Source organism: Polypterus senegalus, chromosome 12 (assembly GCF_016835505.1).
Source record: "Polypterus senegalus isolate Bchr_013 chromosome 12, ASM1683550v1, whole genome shotgun sequence".
Taxonomy (NCBI): domain Eukaryota; kingdom Metazoa; phylum Chordata; class Cladistia; order Polypteriformes; family Polypteridae; genus Polypterus; species Polypterus senegalus.
The window spans coordinates 12155137-12175975 of NC_053165.1; the positions used below are offsets into that span (position 1 = coordinate 12155137).

At 43.3% G+C, this 20839-nt stretch overlaps 1 protein-coding gene across 2 annotated transcripts in view; it reads right to left on the reverse strand.

Annotated features, from left to right (window-relative positions):
- lrrn1 (leucine rich repeat neuronal 1) overlaps window positions 1–20839 on the reverse strand; it is a 66350-nt gene that overhangs the window by 12253 nt on the left and 33258 nt on the right. Inside the window, exon 2 of one of the 2 annotated variants that reach the window (XM_039771707.1) lies at window positions 17558–20812. The exons of the other annotated variant lie outside the window; for it this stretch is intronic. Coding sequence (XP_039627641.1) covers window positions 18500–20650 — 2151 coding nt within the window. The 5' untranslated portion in view covers window positions 20651–20812 and the 3' untranslated portion in view covers window positions 17558–18499. Of the gene's footprint in view, window positions 1–17557; window positions 20813–20839 lie in introns of those variants that run through there. 2 annotated transcript variants of the gene reach the window in all.

Below are 20839 nucleotides of genomic sequence, written 5' to 3' on the forward strand. Positions count from 1 at the left end.
AACATTAAAGAAGATACTTTCATACTTAGAAAAAACATAATTAACAATTTGTTTGTTTCTTATTTTAATGCTTTTTTTCCCCCTGATGTTTTGTTGTCTGTGTATGAACTCTGTTCAGTCCAGACTACACTTTTCCAAGGCCTACTTTATTGAAACAAAACATTAAAAACCTGTCATCTTTGTATTGTGAAAGTCAGGATACAAAGTCAAAAGCAGAACATTACATAAAAAAGAATCCAGAAAATATCACAAAGCACAGAATAACACAAGAGACACTCACCAAGAGCAGTGCATTCAATGAACCACAAGGGACTGCAGGTTTTCCTCATCTTTTACAGGTCAGAGAGCAGTTCCTCATGCTGGTGAACAAGAGGTCCCGCCTCTTAGGGGACCACCTGCACAACACAAGGAACATAAATAAAGATACTTTCATACTGTGGACCACCCAGGCTGGCACTGCCAGCTGAAACCGACACAGGCAAGCGTGGGACACAAGTTCAAGGCACACTCTGATATTTTATTTTATTTTTCACCTTGTGGGCAACACCTTCCCCGTTCCCACATGCGCAACACAGTCCATCACAAGCACAAACACAAAACAATTCTCTTCCTTCTGTCTTCCACTACAAGCTTTGTCCTCCCCTTCTTGACTCTGGCTCCCCAACTAGTGGCTGCTGGCTTATTTTATAAGGCACCCAGAAGTACTCCAGGTGCTTGATGACTTGGGTGTGATGGAAGAACTGCCCATAAGGGCTCCACAGCTCCTGCTTCATCACCCCGTGGCAGCGCCTGTGGATCCCAACAGGGCTGAACCAAACTCCAACTCACTTGAAGCCCTTTGGGAGTCCGTGGCACTGCTGCAACCCAGGGGGGTTGCCATCTAGAATCCCAGGGGAGGTAATGCTCTGGCTACGCTTGCTCCCCTGGTCCTCCCAATGTGGAGACGTCCCGGCTTGGCAAGGGCCCAGGCCGCACGCTACAATACTTAGAAACTACATAATTAACAATTTGTTTGTTTCCTATTTTAAGGCATTTTTTTTGCTCCACTATTTTGTTACCAGAGTATGAACTCTGTCCAGTCCTTCTTCTAAGCCCCCCTTAGGCTGTGGCTTTATTGAAACACAAAGAAAATTAAAAAAAAAAAAAAACTTTGGTCCTCGTATTCTGAAAGTCAAGTCAGTTATGATACGCTTCCTGTACAAATCTGGAATCCTCTCCCAGTCCATTGATGCACTTTGAAGTGACAGATTTCAAGTGACTCGGTTTTAGGCAGACTTGTGTCCCCTTCAGGGCAGGCTTGAGTATTGCTGTGTAGAGGCTAATGAACTGGAGCGTACACCAGAAAGAGACCAGTTCATATCCCCACCATTTGGTCACTGTATGACCCTGAGTGAATCACTTAGCCTGCATGTGCCAGGGTTGAACAGATGAGCATACTTCTAAGCTCTATGTAAAACATGTTTTAGGATAGTGTTTACAATGGAAAGGTGCTATATAAAAAGGTTCTAATTTATTATACCGTAGTGTTCATTGTTAAAAATGTATAAATCTTCCATCCAATCAGGATTGCATAAACAAGTTATGGAAAATGCCCCATGTAGAGTAAAATGTGATTGATTGACTGCTCTAGCTGTCTACCTGCATCTATTACAGATGGCTGCCTTCAAGTCCCCCCTTAAGGCATGTCACAGCTGGCCACTATGATTCGTGAGACAGAGGGAGCAGTCATGGCCTGACAAGCTGATCTACCAGAGGAATCATCGGGCAGTGCCACGGCTTGACCTGCGACACCGAAATGGAAAGATCACATTTGTGGCTCCCAAGTGAAGCGCCAAGCAATTTTCTCACCTAATTGTCCAGCTGAGACAGACGGGGACGGATTTACAGGACCGCTCTGTGGCTGGGATCAACACAGCGGAGTTTCTGCTGTGCCCTTCAGCTTAAAATAAGAAATGTCATTCTTACTTTGGCTTGTAGACGCACGCTGAATTGAGCAAATGCAATTGCAATTCAGATCAGCTCTTTTCACACAAAGACCTTAAGTAAAAAGCCGATCAATTTCATTCATAAGCTGCTAAGACACCACGGCTGCTCTGTGAACGTTCAGTTTGAGATTTCCACCCTCTAGTTCTTATTCTAGCATCTTGATTTCTCTTTTTTTTTCCTTCTTTAACTCCATACGGCTACGGCACGTGGAGAACACAAGGCTGGCGGGCGTCTCGGGAATCATTAAAAAGGCAAGAATATCTGTGAATCCAGCAATTAGGTCTGCTGCGGGCATTAGGCATTCAGCCGCGCTGCTCGGCAAAACAAGCTGATCCAGCTGTTAGCTGCCGTGAGATAAGAAGAAACAATTTTGTTCTAAATTGTGCAATTTATGAAACTATGCTTGGCAGCAGTAAGATGATGCCTTTTATTTTATTTCTCACTAGTTAGAATCTTAATTGCTCTTGTGCTGCTTTCACAGTGTGCATCATCAGCGATGTTTCAATGCTACAGTCCTTCATCTGATTGCAAAATGTATTTCGGGGCCACCTCTCACTTTTGCACACACCTTTCTTACGTTTTTTGCTCCAGGTCAGGACTGATAATTGCAGTTGCCCGGAAACTGCGTTACCTGACAGTTATATCCTTAAGCTGTTTAGGATTGTGTTTCCTTAAAATGATCGATCTTAGTGAATAACGAACAAGATATTGAATGATCCACCATGCGTTAGAACCTCCTCTCATTTTTGGACTCACCCAGTAGCACACCTCTCTCATGGTTTTTTGCTTCTCAGTATGACTGATAATAACAGTTGCCCGGAAACTGCACTTACATCACAGTTATATTCTAAAGCTGTTTAAGGTTTGCATTTTCTTAAAATGATTGATCTTAGTGAATAACGAACAAGATGTTGAATGACCTACCATGTGCGAGAACCTCCTCTCACTTTTGGACTCACCTACCCACACACCTTTCTTATGGATTTTTGCTTCTGGCCACAACTGATAATTGCAGTTGCCCGGAAACCACGCTTACCTAAGAGTTAATCCCATGAAGCTTGTTAAGGGATCAGTCAGTCATTTTCCAACCCACTATATCCCAACACAGGGTCATGGGGGTCTGCTGGAGCCAATCCCAGCCAGCACAGGGCGCAACGCAGAAAAAAACCCTGGGCAGGGTGCCAGCCCACCACAGGACACACACCCACACACCAAGCACAAACTAGGGACAATTTAGGATCACCAATGCACCTAACCTGCATGTCTTTCGACTGTGGGAGGAAACCCATGAAGACACAGGGAGAACATGCAAACTCCACGCAGGGAGGACTCGGGAAGCGCACACAGGTCTCCTTACTGCTAGGCAGCAGTGCTACCACTGACCCACCATGCCGCCTTGTTTAGGGATGTGTTACGTAAAAATGATCCATCTTAGTGAATAATGAACATGATATTGAATGGTTCACCACATACCAGAACCTCCTCTCACTTTTGGACTCACCTAGTGGCACACCTTTCTTACGTTTTTTTGCTTCTGGCCACTAATGACAATTGCAGTTCCCTGGAAACTGCGCTTACCTGACAGTTATCTCCTAAAGCTGTTTAAGATTGCATGTCCCTGAATTGATTGATCTTCAAGAATATTAAATGGCCAACCATATACCAGAACCTCATCTCATTTTCAGACTCACCCAGCAGCACATCTCATGGTTTTTTGCTTCTCACTATGACTGATAATTTCAGTTGCCTGGAAACTGCATTTACCTGATAGTTATCCCATAAAGTATGTTTAGGGATGCATTTCCTGGTATGATCCATCTTAGTGAATAACAAACAAGTAATTTGAATGGCTCACCATATGCTAGAACCTCCTCTCACTTTTGCACTCACCTAACAGCACACCTTTCTGATGTTTTTTTGCTCCTGGCCCTGAATGATAATTGCAGTTGCCTGGAAACTTCACTTACCTGACAGTTATCTCCTAAAGATGTTTAGGGTTGCATTTCCCAAAAATGACTGATCTTAGTGAACAAACAACAAGGTATTGAATGACCCAGCATATACCAGAACCTCCTGTCACTTTTGGACTCTCCCAAATATTGAATGACACATGTAAAGAATAAGTGAGTTTTGTGAGCTTTTCCTGACGCCCTCCATTACTGGGCAATTAGCAAATGCGTTTAAAGTACTTCTTTGTTGGCTCCTCACTAGCATCCACATCAGAAAATCACAGACTGTTGATAACCAGAATATCGATCCCTCATATGATTTCACAGGTCCAATATAATTGGTTATATTGTCACACCAGAGATGTGTAAATGTAACAAAAACATTTATAAAAAAACAATTAAAACATGCAAAAGCACACCAAATAAATGCAAAATTAATTAATTAATTGAAAATCTATAAATGGTCTCAAAACAAGATGTGGCTTTGTTGCAAAAAAGAATAATGGTGGGCAGCAATCGGAAAAGGAAACAAAACCTTATGGAAGCGGAGGAAAAAATAAAGAAGTTTGATTTTCCAAGACTTGTGGTAGCCCCCGAGGACCCCAGAATCGCCTCGTCCAAATGAGCAGAGCACGGTCTACAAACAGTGTGAGTGCTTTGGTGTGCGGGGCTATACCTCTCCTCAGACACGGTTCTGGGGATTCAACACTGGAGTTAGGGGGTATTCATGAAGAGGATCGTGACTGTCACCCAGAAGCCAGTAACATATAATCGATTGCCACGTCCCAATAAAAACGCTAACCCAACTTTGTAATTTCCTCGATTTACATTAAAACGTATCTTTTTTAATTAAGGTAGGAGTCCAATTAAAAATGGAAAGTAAGTTGAGAGGAAATACCGCAGCCAGAGTCGTCATGTCTCTGTCAGGGTCCCTTCCCTGTCTGAGGTTTAAATTCATGCTTTGTGTCTCTTTTTTAGTTTTGGATTCTTGTATCCATGTTAGTTATGTACATTAATCTCTGTTTCTTGGTGCTGTCTATGTATACTGGTTGCCTTTGCTATATTCCATGCATTTTGTAGGTTTTTCCCCAAGAGGCGGAGCCACCTGCCAATCACTGCCAGGAACTGCCCACCACCTTATAAATCTGGAAAGTCTGGAGGCTCATTTCAAACATGCTACGGAGTTGGTGAGTTTACTTAGTGGCTCTGAGGCTAGGAATCTGCACTGGCCATCGGAAGGTGGCCGGTTCGAATCACGTAAATGCCAAAAGGGACTCTGCTCTGTTGGGTCCTTGAGCAAGGCCTTTAACCTGCAATTGCTGAGCGCTTTGAGTAGTGAGAAAAGCGCTATATAAATGCAAAGATTATTATTTTTTGATTTATTGTATTTATGAATTTTTTTAAACCTTATTGCTCATTCTTGACTATGTTTCTGGAATACTGTTTTGGAACTTTGCTTGCATTGGAATGTTCTAGTGTTTTTGGGCAGTTCTTTTGCTTGTTGTGCTCCATGTAGCTTCATTGTTTTTGAAGAACATCTTGTGAGAAGGGACTTTTTATTTTTATGAGGATATGGTGCTTGACCTCATTACTAGCCAGGGTTTGACTGTGATATCCCCCTCTTGTGTTCATTTCTAGCAAGTGCTTTTGGAACTTATTGGGATCTATGTGCTAACTGCAGCCAACAATACCTAGAACGTACATCAGGTAATGCCCACAACGTCAGTCGTGAAATGCCCCTTGAGTCCAATAACCCTAATCTTAACAATAATGTAGGTGGGCATGCAATGGGCATTTTGTGACTGATGTTGTGGCTGTCATGTGACCAACCACATAGCTACTGATGTACTTTGGGACTCCTAGTTCACCACAAAGTTGAGACACAACCACTTGGACTGAACTTGAGAAGGACAGCTCTGTGCAGGGCGTCTGACCAACATGTAGTTGTGCTCAAGTTCGACTTCCACCCACTCTCATGAAAACATCCTGAAATGTCTGCAGGCAAAGCTCAAGCCCCGCTTCATTACCAGCTTGGTGACTGAGCTGAGAAAAAGGATCCATACTAATAATACGAGTGGCAGCAGCTGAGCTCCACCAGACAGCTCGAGGCGCGACTCGGTTAATGCATGAGGCAGGATTTGGGATGTTTAAAGCGGTTACCGGGGCACCGCTATCGATTGACTCTCTGACCCGAAAGTAATGGCAGTGGCACACAAATAATAATAATAATAATAATAATAATAAAAACAGCTCGGTGATTTGTGGGTTATCAGACATGGAGACACTGCAGCACCCGGGGGAAAAGAATCCTCTGGTAGGGAAAGCGAGAGAGAGAAAGAAAGGAAGAAAGACAGGGAGAGAGTGCCGTTAAAAAAGGGGGACCGGCGTGTCGCCCTCCTGTTTACAAACCAGCTGTGCATTTCAGATCCATCAAAGGGAATTCCTCACCTCGTCCACAAAACAAATATGGAGATCTGGCGAAAAGAAAGGAGCTGCTAGCTGGCGACTGTGCTGTTAGGTAATCTCAGTGAACTGCAGAAGGAATCAAAAACAAAAAGGAAGGAAACAGAATTTGATGGCTTAAGGGCTGAATGAACACCTCTGCCAAAAATGAAGTAGTCGAATAAGTACTGTGAACTTTGACCCGGACACAGACAGACGGACAACATAGTCCCACCACACATTGTTTACTTACAATAATTATTTACAAATCCACGTGCACTCCCCAGTGCCTCTTGCACCGGTTCCCCAATTGTCCAGGCCACACAGTCCTTTGTGCCTTTCTCTCTTGACCGCCTCCCGTCCTCTCTCCAGCTCTGTCCACTTCCACCCGACATCCACTGCTGAATGGTGGGAGGCGGCCCCTTTTATAGGAACCCGGATGGGCTCCAGCTGCTTCCTGGCAATCTCCCGCAGACACACCCCCGTGTGGCGGAAGTGCCGGCTGCGCACCCGGAAGCCGTCTGGGTGTCCCCTGGGCTTCCCCGGCACTTCCTGGTGTGGTGGAAGTGCCGGGCTCCTGGGATAATCAGGCACTGGGGCGCCGCCTGGCGGTGGCCACGGGTCCCTACAGGGCTGGGCTTCCAAGCCCTCTACCCGAGGCCTCCAGTATAACCAGGACGGACGCCCCCTCTCAGTCTGGAGGAGGCACAAGCCCTCCTCTGGTCCTCCTGGGCGTCCCGGCCGGGCTCGGGGACCACAGTACGGACTAAATTAACAAATACAACAGAGAAAAAAATACAATGATACAAATTAGGAAACACATACTGTCACAATATATGTGAGAAAGTGCAGCAACAGACAATTGAAAAGTAGGCACCAAAGCAACACGTATTGTAAGCAGTGCAATGTGGCAATGACTGAAATTGGCTGCTTTGAGCGAGATCCGACTTTGCTGTGTAAAATGTATGTGAAATCATAGAGTATGCAGGCTCATACAACATGCAAGACAGTAATATTTGTCAAAAGTAAAATATTTTTTGTTGATTTGATATGTTAAACAATTTCTTTGTGTTCTTTTTTAAAAAATGTAAGTTTTCGGAAAAATATTCAGCCCTGGGAGATAAGAAACAAGAAAAAAAATTAGCCCTAAAAGAGTTAATAGACCCTGTGACTCCATGTCCCATGTGAGTGAGTGTGGGGGACACGACAGACTGCTTCCCAATCCTGACCTCTGCACAATTGCAACCATTAACTGTAGTACCAGGGTGTTGTAGCGTGTTAGCCATTATGAACGTAGAGAAAAGCCAAGCAAAATGACCCCTTTTATTGGCTAACTAAAAAGATTACAACATGCAGGCTTTCAAGGCAACTCAGGCCCCTTCTTCAGGCGAGATGTAATACAGAAACTGGAGTTCCCTGTGTTTATATACACACTAGGACAAGAAACAACATTGGTAAATCTTTAAATGAGAAATCTTAAATGTAAAAAATTAATAGATTCCTTTAGGCTAGGGTTAATGTAACAAGAGAGAGAAGAACAATGTATGGTCAAGATCTTTGGATAAGATAACTGTCCAACAACCACTAACTGTGAAATGGAGGTAAGAAGCCAGATGGGTGAAATGGTTCACATTCAGCTAATTAATCTGATCCACTCAAATTTGACAAGTGCAACAAAAATAATAAAACATATGCAAGTTTTATTAAAGGTACGAACAGATTCAGACATTGTGAAAGGTCACTTTTTCTGCTGTGGCAGACGACTGGGGACCTTGCCCACCGGGATGCCTGGTGACAGGAAGGACTGGGAGAGGTACAACATCTTCCCCGGGGCGCAAGAGGGTAGCCCCCCTGGATTACATCAAGGCCACGGATTGGGAGTTTGGAAGCTCAACCCTGTTTTGGGTCCGTGGCCACCGCAAGGGGGCTCCTGGATGATCCCTTAGCCCTGGATGGCCGCACTTACCACCACACCAGGAGATACTGCAGGAAGTTCATCAGGGCGCTCCTGGAGCACATCCGGGTGCAACATAAAAGGGGCCGCCTTCACTCCATTTGGGGAGCCAGAGTTGGGAGGAAGAAGAGGAGTGGAGGTGGCAGAAGAAAAGTAGAGGTAGGAATAGAGAAAGGGGCAGAGCATTGTGGGGTTTGTGTAAAGTGTGTGGGCAAGAAGAAGGAAATAAATGTGTGTGTTGTAAGACATTCCAAGTCTGTGTCTATCTGTGTCGAGGCTGATCGTTCACACTGCTCATTTTGTATTGGAAAAGAAGAAAGACACGCTTTTCTGATGTAGAGTGGGCTTCAAGTTTGCCAGTTGTGGACCCAATGTGCAACACAGATTTTTTAACATGAAGAGTGAGGGGCACAGACGTAGGGGGCTTACAGCATGGTGATGCAATTTTTACGATTTCCCCATTACAAAAGCAAGCACCCTTGACCTAATACTGGTGGCTGGGTATTGCTTTGATTTAGGAGCTACCATGTGATACCAGTGAATGTTGGAGGTTGTCAATTTGGAGTTTCCAGCACCACGATTGAAAATTTGGGACGCTAAACAACAGTGCCGATACTCATTTGAAAGAGCTGGTACTCAGCAGCAAAAACTCAATGATGTGCCCGTCAGCTTTGTAACCTTACCCCGTTTCTAAAAAGTCCCCCAGCCTGGTGTTATATTCGATTTTGTGGACCTCTTTTGCACGTATCTTTGGATAAAAGTGTCTTCCCCGCAAATAATTATAAAATGTACGTGTAAATGAAGAGAAATTTCATTTTACCGTTTGAGTTACCAAGTAGGTAGTGTCTCAGATACTGAGAGTTCTGGTGTAAGTATGAGTTATGGAGCTGCCTTGAATTTCAACTGCCGAGAGGTTCAGGCAAGAACTGAAGAGACCCCATCTCTCAATTACAGAAGAAGAAGCCCAGACAGGTGGATGCGTCCGTCTGAAACGAGCTAATAAATCAAGCTTTACCACCGCTTCTAATTTTAGACTAACAGCGGCGTCATTTCGCACCACTTTATGTTTTTAGGGCAATCGCTTAGCCGTCCGCGCACTCGGGTAGGCGTGGCCTGAGAAAGTCGATGACACAATGCAGCAGCAGCAGCAGCCTCTCATTAGAAATTCCAGGGGAAATCATTAGCAATTATCAATAGGTATAAAGACAGCGGCTTTGTTAAGATAATTAGAGGCTGCAGGAAGAAGGATTAACTCGGTACAGTTAATTGCCTTTACTCCGCATTTCTCTCGTGGTAACCGGCAGGGCACTCTTAATAGGCAGGCTCAGGACCCGTTTTACAAAAATGGCAAAATTCACAATGAGCCAGTGCTTAACAGAAAAAGGCTGAGTTGAGTTTTTCAACATTTAACCCCCTAAGCTCCCAGGAGTTACACACTACATCCATGATGTTTGGCATGGAATTTCTAATGGGGGTAGAAAAACTTGAAAGAGAGAAAGAGGACGAGGCTGTTAGGAGGGGTGGAGTGTATGTGAGTGTCGTGGTCAGATGCTACATTTCTTTATTTTGACTTTTTTTGTGCATTTCTTTTTTTCATTGTTCTTCGTGGTTTACTATCACATCTGATAATATTGCTCTGTTCATTTATAATTTAGCAGCCTCCTTAGTGTTATGTTTACCCCGGAAAAAACGAGTCAAAAACGTTGAAGTAATTTCAACAGGAAAAAAAAATGTTTTTATGTGCAACTGAAATATTCTTTTCTCGAGTGTGTGCCCGTAAAGCCTTTCTCGCCTCCTGTCCGGTTTTGTACTTTCCGTACACTGTGTCTTTGAAGACGACTCTCTCAAGGTGCCTCATATGCCTTCACTCCTCCTCGTGTGTCTCACACTGGCACTTCCTCTTTCATCGCGACACCAAAGCCAAATTGACCAATCCCATCAAAGTTAAACTGAGAAATCAGATTGCTCTGAAGGACTAATGTTGGTGTTGGTGCATGGGAGGGTACAGGTCAGACTATATATTAATTATATATACACTCTGCTCACTTCACTCGCCAACCCCCTGGACAGCGCTACTCGCTAGCCTCTTCGCAGTTCTGCCGCTCACGTATGGGGTTGTGAATGTACAATTTAAACAGATTTTGATTTTCGTGTGAAGTGTTACATTTGCATCCACGTGACATATAACTGCCCGTGATTGCATTTTGTTTCAGTCTCTCTATTAAATAAAATGAGTTTCTCGAATGTTTGGCTCTGAGATTTGTTAAATTGTCTTTGCAAAAGCTACTCTAACGGGAAACTGTTAAACGTTTTAATACGAATGGCATATCAAGATCTCCTTTGGTGTCTAATGTTATCTGCGGAAGATGTACTACATTACCTTTCTTAGATACATCCTTCTTTCTACAGTAATTTGTGCAGTGTATTGTAAGTTGATGTTTTCATCTTCCACATGATCACCACCAACTGTTTCACAGTCTATAGTCTATTGATACTTGTTTAACCAATTTGCAGTGTAACCGATCAAAATTGTTGGTGTAAATTTGTTTGACTTCCATGTTTCTCGGTGCTAGGAATGCCTGTGTACTCATTTCTTCTGTTGATGAAATTCTTCAATAAGATTTGGACATAATATGTCTTCTTTAATTGGGAACTTAAAATGAGGAAAACATTAAAATTTATAAGAGCTGAGAGTGCAAGAAGTGTGTCTGACAAAAGCATTCACATGACTGAGAGGTGAAAGGACCACGGTCTCGTTTGAAAAAGGGTTGTAAGTAGGATGTGACCTAAAGAATCTCATGGCAAAAGAGTTGATTCCAAAAAGTCTCTTCAAAAGATCACGTCTCGTCAAACTCGTCAAAGGATAAAAAGTGTCATCTCCCAAGATTTTTTTTATTATAATATATACAGGGGTGACTAATCCTACTTCTGTTATCTTTGCAGGCCAGATACTGGAAAAACCTACCTGTTATACCATCAACAATGTCACTTCCAGTTCTGGTGCCACGAACGATGTCACCTCCGTGTGCGGCGTCATGAATGACGTCACCTTGGGTTGCGGTCACAGATGACGTCATTTCCAGTTTTGGCCTTTAAAGCCGCCTTCTTCTCACTATTCAGTCACTTCAATCTGGGAAGACTATGTGGGTGGCTGCCCCAACCCTTTTTTTTCATGTGTTGAGACTTTTATTGTCTATCTACATATATATCTATACAAATCTTCAGTGCCACCAACATATATATATATATATAGTCACACAAGTGTGCATGGGAGACAGCTAAAGGGCCTGAATGACAGCAATTCCATGCCAGACCAGGGGATGGTGGAGTGTACTAACTCTTTCTGTCACTTTTCTGCAGACCTGTTACAGGAATTTCTGCCTGGCCACGATGATGTCACTTCCGGTCCCGGGCCTACTGATGACATCACTTCCTTCACTCTCCTTTAAAGCCGCCATCTTTTTACAAGCAAATCAGTTCTGTTCTGGACTCCAATCTGTATACTTCAACATATCAGTTCGTTCAAAGTTGCAGCCAGGAAACAATATATAGCCAGTTTTTTGTGGCTTTGTTCACGTTTGTGACTATATTATATATATATATATATATATTGTCACACACGTGCGAGTAGGAGGCAGCTAAAGGGCTCGAGTAATTGTAATAAAACATCCGACCAGGGGGCGGCGGAGTGCACTGACTGTCTTTCTCAGTTTCCTACAGACCTTCCCCGGGAAATCCTGCAAGGTTACGGCGCCTCTGAAGACGTCACTTCCGAAGCCGGCCCCTTTGATGACGTCACTTCCAAAGCCGGCCCCTTTGACGTCACTTCTGGTTCCGGCCCCTTTGATGACATCAGTTCCTCTCAAGACCATTAAAGTCTCCATCTTAGGCTACTATAACCAGTTCTGTTTTGGACTCTGTGATATGCACATCGTTTGTTTGATAAAGAAAGCCCTTTTGCAGCTGGGAAGAACAATAGATGGGTGGCTGCCCCAAACCTTTATATTGTCTTGGACTCGTTTTTATGACTATATATTATATATATATACACACACACACACACACATACATACATATACTGTAAACAAAAATGTATGTTTGTTATTCGATTAGTGGGTAGCTCAAGTGTGGGAAGCATCGGTCCTGGAGGGTTACAGTGACTGCAGGGTTTTGTTCCAATCCAGTTACTTAATGCAAAATCAATTATTGCTGATAAAGCACTTATTGCTTAAGTGTCATTATTAGGCTTCATTTTAGTGGTCTCGCTTGTTAAGGTTCCTCACCCTTAATTGCTTATTTTGATCTTAAACCGCTGCATTCACTCTTTTTAATGGGTCCTTATTAGCATGCAAGTGACAAAGGAGCCAGCAGTTCTCTATCGAACTTGTTTCCATTCACACCCGTGTGGATCCATCCTGCACTGTTTGGTTTAATAAAACACTTAAGAGAAAATGTGACAGACTGATAAATGATCCATTTTAGGCTTTCAATAATTTAGATCACGGGTGTCAAACTCCAGGCCTGGAGGGCCGCAGTGGTTGCAGATTTTCATTCTAACCACCTTCTTCATTAGTGACCAGTTTTTTCTGCTAATTAACTTCTTTTGCTTTAGTGCTAATTAACTTGACTCAGGACCCTTAGTTGTCTCTTTTTTTTAATTTGCAGCCAAACAATAATGAGACACAAAACGAGCTGCCACATGACCAGCTCACCTGTGCCCGTCACACAATATCTGAAAATAAACAAAAATGAAGGTCTCAGTAAGGTTGATTTCTCAGGTCACCAAAACATTTTGACGTACAGAAAATCAACAGTTTTGGAAATGTCTGCTGTGGTAGAATGAGAGCAGCAACAGGCCGCAAAATTAAATAACGGGCTTAATTAACAGCAAGAATCAGCTTCTCATTAAGAGACTGGTTGGAGTGAAAAATTGGTTGGAGTTTGAAGTCCCAGGTTAGCTGCTCATCTGTTGGCTCGTTTCACGTTTCATTTCTGTTTGGCTGCCATTTCATGAAGAAACGAATCAGTTCAGAAGACTGAATCCTTAAAAAACAGGGCTATTAAAATGAAGGGGAAAGGAGTTAATTAGCAGTAAAAACTGATTAGCAAAAGGGTCAGAATGAAAACCTGCAGCCACTGCGGCCCTCCAGGCCTGGAGTTTGACACCCCTGATTTAGATGATATCCTTGGAAAGGGAAAAATCTACAATATAAGAAGCTAACATTGCAGACTAACAAGCCACAAAATTAAATCAGGTCTGAGATTGGCAATTGTTGATTTTTAATTAAGCAGTTGGGTTGGAAGAAAAACCGGCAGCTACTGCAGCCCCCCAGGACTGCCATTGCCCACCCCTGTTGTATTTAGTTGGTGGCATAGAAGATTTGTTTTATTTGCTGGCCCCCTCGTGGGTCTGTGTGTGTTTTGTTCTTTTTTTTTTTTTTAACTCTTGTCCTGTTGGTGGCCTACTGCCCTCTCTTCAGAATTTCTATATAATTTATCATCTCCCTTAACATCTTTATTATTGGGTATTTTTGTCTTTTTTATTTATGTTTCATTTAAACTAGTCATATTTTTTGATGCCCATTCTGTTTTTGCACAACCCAATAAAAACTTCATAAAAAATTAAAACTCTCCAGCAGGGGGAAATATAAAAACAAAACGGGGGGAAAAAAAATCAATCCAGAGCACAACCACAGCCTGTGTGTAATCTCGGAGAGTATAAAATATCTTTTACAATCAAATAAAACCAAATCCACTCAGGCTCTGGCAGATTTGTGCTACTTTGACGCTGCATTCATTAAGCACATTCTACATTGCCAAAATCAAGCTATTTTTCTTTTATACTGTGCACAAAATGTACGCATTATTTACAAATAGAAAACAATCCCACTTTAAAAGTGGATTTTAGGAATGAAGTGAAAGATGCCATAATAATAGTGTCACACACGATAGTGTGCATGAGAGAAAACTTGATGGCTCATAAAAATGTAACTACACTCCCAGCCAGGGGTTGGCGCTGTTGCCTAATGCCTTTTCTCTTGATTGACAGTCACATCCCTAATGATGTCACTTCTGGTTCCTGACCTGCTAAACCCGCCTCTTCCTGTCCTCCCAAGTGAAAACTGGCTCTGTCGCCATATTGGGGCAGATGAAGATTGCCTCACATCATAACAGCGATTATTACTTTAATTTTGTACTAGGGGGCTATGCCCCCTGCTCACTTCACTCGCCAACCCCTGGGCAGGCGCTACGCGCTAGCCATTTCATGGATCTGTCGTTCATGTATGGGGAAGCAGATGTACAATTTAAATATTATTATTTTACATATGCGTAATAGAACTAACTATTTTACATTATAGCGAGTAATAAACCATAGTAAAAATTAGCAAAACATAATAAATTGAAAGAAAAATTATGTTTCAAGTTGCGTTAGAGGTATTAGTTACGTTATACGTTTTCGTTCTGTTTGGATTTGAAATTAACATGGAAATACTTTTTAAACTTACACTTTTACTGTAAAACTTCAGTAAAAACAATTTTTTGAATTAACTTTTCGTCAATATCGCACTGAATTTTGATTCTGTGTTTGGACTTACATCGCATCGTGACAACGCTTCATATACCTTCCCGTGAGTGAATATCGTTTCTTTCTCTCGACTTTTTCGAATGTGATTTGTTAATTGTCATAGCAAAAGCTATTTTAATGGGAAACTGTTAACGTTTTAATATGAATGGCATATCGAGATCTCCTTTGGTGTCTAATGTTATCCACAGAAGATGTACTACATTACCTTTCTAGACGGTGTTAACGGTTGTAGATATTCTTTGGGATATTGTTGATAAGTTGATGTTTTCATCTTCCACACCATCACCACCAACTGTTTCAGCAGAGTCTATTGATACGCATTGAACCAATTTGCCGTGTAGCCGATCGACAATATTCACGTTAATTCGTTTGACTTCATTGTTTCTCGGTGCTAGGATGGCCCGTGTACTCATTTCTTCTGCTGATAATCATTTGGGATGAAATTCTTCAATAAGATTTGGACATAATAAGTCTTCTTTTATTGGGAATTTAAAGTGAGGAAAATGTAAAAATTTATAAGAGCGGAGACAAAAGCATTCAAACGGATGAGAGGTGAGAGAACAGCGTAACTGGTTGAAAGGAGGGTGAGACTTGAACAAAATCTCTTGGCAATAGTCTCGTCTCAAGATTTTCTTTTATAATAGAGAGACTTTATTTTTGGACTGCCGATTATATGGGGGTCACCACGGTACCTCAACACTTTATCTGTGTTTTTTTCTCATTCTTATAATAGATAGATAGCTAATCAACATATTCAAGGCACTGTTTCAGGGGTCTGCAGAGCTGGTTCTGGAGGGTCGCAGTGGCTGTAGGTTTTTGTTCCAACCCTATTCCTTAATTAGAACCCCATACTTGCCAATAACAGACCTTATTGCGTTTTATGACGTGTTTCACCATGTCATGTCACTCTGATGTCGCAGATTTTTTTCTTCCTCCCCCTTTCCAAGGATACCATCACAATGATTTGAAACCTGAAGCAGATGAGAAATTCTGAGCTCTTCACTTTAATCATTCTGGTATCCTGTCAAATATTTCGCTGGACCATCTTCCAGTGGATTAAGAAAGTCTTTAGACCTCTTCAGTTTCGGCACACTTTACGGTGTCGTGGATTTCATTTTGAATGAATACATGTGCCAGTGATCTACACTCAATTGCCCATAATGACAAAAATTTCTTCAGAAAGGTTTGAAAAATCCAAAACTGAAATCTCTCATTTGAAGAAGGATTCAGGCCCTCAGTACAGACCCCCTTTGTAGTAGCCTCTTTTGGCAGCATTTCTAGGTTTCTTCTGAGAAAGAGAGGTCTGAGCTTCAAGGACAGACTGAAGGAGATGAACCTTTTCACTTCAAGCAAGTGGAGATTAAGAGGTGACATTCCTGAAGTGTTTAAAATTTTAAAAGGAATAAGCAGTGACATCACTAAAGGGGGGGGGGAGTGAGGACCACACCGGGTGACACCATCAACACCCAAATGACTGTCTATAAATTTTTTAGGCAGTGTTTCGGGCTGAAATCACCAAGGTGGGGAACCCCCCACCCCAACTGAGTCAACCACCATCATACACCCTTATCTCTCTGCCCCTAAGCCCCCTGGTGTCCACGTGCTGAAATCACCAAGGGGGGAACCCCCCCACCCCAACTGAGTCAACCACCATCATGCACCCTTATCTCTCTGCCCCTAAGCCCCCTGGTGTCCACGTGCTGAAATCACCAAGGGGGGGAACCCCCCACCCCAACTGAGTCAACCACCATCATGCACCCTTATCTCTCTGCCCCTAAGCCCCCTGGTGTCCACGTGCTGAAATCACCAAGAGGGGTAACCTGTTTAAAGAAAGGATTGAGTGACTGTGGCTTAAAATCGTCAAATAGGAAAGCTCTTGCATCAAACAACCAAGCAGACCAACAACCCAAGATTTTTGTGTTTTGGGCTGAAAGAAACTAAGGGGGTTCTCAATGAAACAATTGAATGGCTGTAATAACGAAGGGTGAAACAAACTCCATGCGACAGTCAAGTATCTGCTGTGGTGGATGGCCAGAACCCTAACCCAGCCGGGACGTCCCGAGTATGGAAGGACCAGGGGAGAGAGTATTTTCAAAACCGTTTCTCCCCCGGAACAACAGAGGGCAGCCCCCTTTTGGCTTGCAGCAGGGCCACAGGTTGTGAGCATGGAAGATCAACCCTGCTGGGGCTTGTGGCCACTGCCAGGGGGGGGCGCGCCTGGATTTTTACAGGGCAAAATTTGGCAGCACCTCCACAAAACCTGGAAGTGCTGCCGGAAGAAACTCATCGGGCACCTGGAGTCCTTCTGGGTGTCTTATAAAAGGAGCCAGTCATATAACGAATGGAGCATTAATTCATTATAGCACAGAGTCGGAACCCTAAGTGGGAACCCCCCTCACTCTTCAATGCATTTCATAAGGCTTGGATCACCAACGGGGGTACCCTAAGAAGCCCCGCTCATCGAAACCTCCTGTTTAATGTAACTGAGGTGAGAAAGCTGGTATGGCTAGCAAAGTAAAAATCTTATTGCCGATCCAACACTAGTCTCACGTTGGATATTCCATGACGCTGGACGCTGAACATGAGCGGATATTCGAAAGCATTCAGATAAACAAAAGAAGTGAATCCAAACTTCTTATATAAAAAAAATGGAACAAAATTGTAATTTATTTTAGTCTTGGCTTCATTATACAACATCTTTTGTTTCTTTTGTTTAAGTCACAGCAAAAGATTAAGTGGTCATCGAGAGATCCTAGCAAATTAAAAAATAAGAAGTATAAAAAAAAGTGTGGCTAAGGTTCTACCTCCTAACTAAAGTTAGCAGACATTCACTCTTCTATTGCTTGTTTACAGTACTTGTACCTGCAAACTAATACAAAAAGAAACCCAAAATATTAGTAGTTTTGTTCAACTCAACAAACTTTGTAAATGATAGTTGATACAACATTACGGTACGATTAGCTAACGTTATTCAGTAGACAGAGTATGCCGAGTCTAATCCACTCGTGTCAGCTTTTACAGTCAGTAGACAAATCATTTTCAGTGCACAACAGTTAAACTGTTTTACTAAATGGAGAGGCGCACTGCTGTCTCAGTTTGAGGCGGCGCAGAACAAAAAAACGGGGCGGCGGGATTAACACCCCAAATCCCATCCTCTGCTCCACAGAAGGCTAAGCGGACCCCCAAAAGTCACCGACAAGTCCTGGAGACAGCATCACAAAAACGAACAAGAGCCGCAGCTAAGATTTCTTAGAGGCTAAAGTCGAGCTGCCAATTAAACATTTTGAGAAAAGAAAAAAAAAAAAAAAGTCAAGGCGATACGCTATACTAAAATTGAAACAAAACCACCGTCTGAAGTGTGCGTCCCATTGGCTTCACTCTGCCACAGACGAGCAAAGCTGAAAGTACCAAAAAAAGAAGAAGAAAAAAACAAAAACGGTCAGCTTCTTACTTTTGCACAATAAAGCAAAAAGAGTGTCTCTGTGCTTCCTGGAACGAGAAGCGAAAAATAAGAGAAGGACAGAGAGAGGGAGAGACCAAAAGGAGGAGAGAGGATGGGGAGCAAACAAAGTCCTCCGAGGTTCACCACATGTAGTAGCTTCTCGTCGTGTCCACCTGAGAGGGCTTGGTCTCCGAGGATCCGTCCTTGTCCTTCTCGCTGTCTCCTTCCCACAGGTTGATGAGCGGTGGATAAAGCTCGTTGAGGGGAATGGAGGAGGTTTTCTGCATGTACTTCTTCAACGAGTGATGATAGTTCTTCCTCTTGAGCCTTTTAGCGATGTAGACCGCAAACGAAGCAAAGCTGATAATGGCGAACATCGTTCCCATGACTGCCGCCAGAGCTGTGCTCGTTCCCTGATCTGAAATATCCAGGGCGAAGGCGGCGTTCTTGGTGGTTACATTCACGCAGGACTTCTGCGTTTGCTGGTGGATGTTCGACACGGTGAGGCAGACTTCGTACTCGGTAGACGGCTGGAGGTGTGTTAAATTGTACTCGTGGACATCCACCGGCACCCTGGCGGTATAGGTAATGTGCGGATTATCGATCTTCATCGTCGCAGATGACCACTTCAGATTGGAGGTCATAACATTGGAGTTAACCTTCCAGGACACTAGGATGGAATGGGACTCGGTCTGTTTGACGTAGATTTTCATGACCTGAGTGCCATCAACCAGGGTGCCATTGACGCGAATGGTCGACACTCGGGTATCTGCTCCTTCTGAGTTTTGAGCTACGCAGGTGTACCGGCCAGAGTCTTCTACCTGAATGCGGGAGATTTCCAATGTGCCTTCACTGCTGAGCCGGTATTTGTTCGATAATGTGTCCACCGTTATTTTATTACCCAGGGGTGTCACCCAGTAGATTTCTGGCTCTGGCTCAGCCATGGCACGACAATCCAGACTGACTGTCATGCCTATGTCCAAGTTTAGATGATTAGGAAAAGTATCATGAGAAATCATTGGAAGACACTGCTCGGTCGAGTCGTGCATTAGAACTTCTTTAACATTTTGCCCCCTGTATTCGGGGGGCATGGCACAGAACATGGATAGTGGTTCCATGAACCGAATGTTTGTCCTGTTTGAATTCATCCACTGTATGACACAGTCACATCGAAGTGGGTTACTGTGGATGCTGACCTCGCGGAGATTTGGAAGGGATTCCACTGTCTTCTGGTAAAGGGCATTTAGTGCATTATTGTTAAGCATGAGACTCTCCAACGAGGGAACATCACGAAACGCCAGCCTGTTTACGTACGACAGTTTAGGGTTGTTGGTGGCCTCCAATTTGGTCAACTCGGGGAGATTATCAAGGGCGTATCGATCGATGGATACCAGCTCCACCATGTTGTTAATGCCAAGCTCCTTCAGGTGAAGCATATTCCTGAAATCTCCTTCTTGGATTTTATGAATGGGATTTTTGTTCAGGTCCAGGAATTTCAAATTTGGAACATTTTGCAAAGCATGCTGGGGGACCTTTACTAGTTTGTTGTCATAAAAGGAAAGGCTTTCCAGGTTATCCAGACCAACTAGGGCACTTCCTGGAATGTCAGTTAGATCCATTCCTGCCAGAACTAAGCTCCTTAGATTGGCTAGTGGCTTGAAGTTCATGTCCAATATTCCAATTACCGGATTCTCCCCAATCATGAGGATCTCCAGATTGGGAGTGGATTCAAACCAGCGACTGTCGATGATTTTCAACTTGTTAGAGTTGAGATGAAGCCTCAAAAGGTTTCGCAATCCAGAGAAAGCATTACTAGAGATGGAGCTGATTTGGTTGTGGTTGATATAGAGCTCCTGAAGGTTTGTCAGATCCTGCAAGCAAAGATCAGGCATTTCCTTGATCTGGTTCTCCTCTAGGTGCAAAGTCGTAAGCTGGGAGAGGTTGGTCAAGCCAACGTCCTTTATGTTGCTGAAGTTGTTCTGAGATAAATCCAGCTCGGTTAAATTAAACAGCTGCTCCAGCTCATCTGTGGTCTTTGCAATGTAATTGCTTTGCAGCAAAAGAACCTGGGTGTCACTCGAAAGGTTACTGGGGATTCGGGTAAGGCGCAAGTCATTGCAGTCCACGGTTGTGGCCTCCCTGTAGGTTGACTGTGGAGTAAACCAAGGCCTGATTTCACAAACGCACAACTGGGGGCACTCGCTGTTTGGCACGGAGGAAACGGTGAGCGACGCAAATAGTAATCCTAGAAGCAGCCGGCAAATTACCAAGGATAACCTCTCCCCCGCCATGCCGTAGTCCCAAAAATCCCAGTCAACTGGAGGGAGGTTTGCAAAGTTCAATAAGCCAAGATGATTGGATAGCAATGATCGGAAGTGGTTTAGTAGTGTCTCATGGAGCCTGTCACGTCTGCTGGGAGCTTCTCTTCACTGATTTAAGCTTCAAGAACAAACCTGAAAAAGAAGAACAACATGGATCAC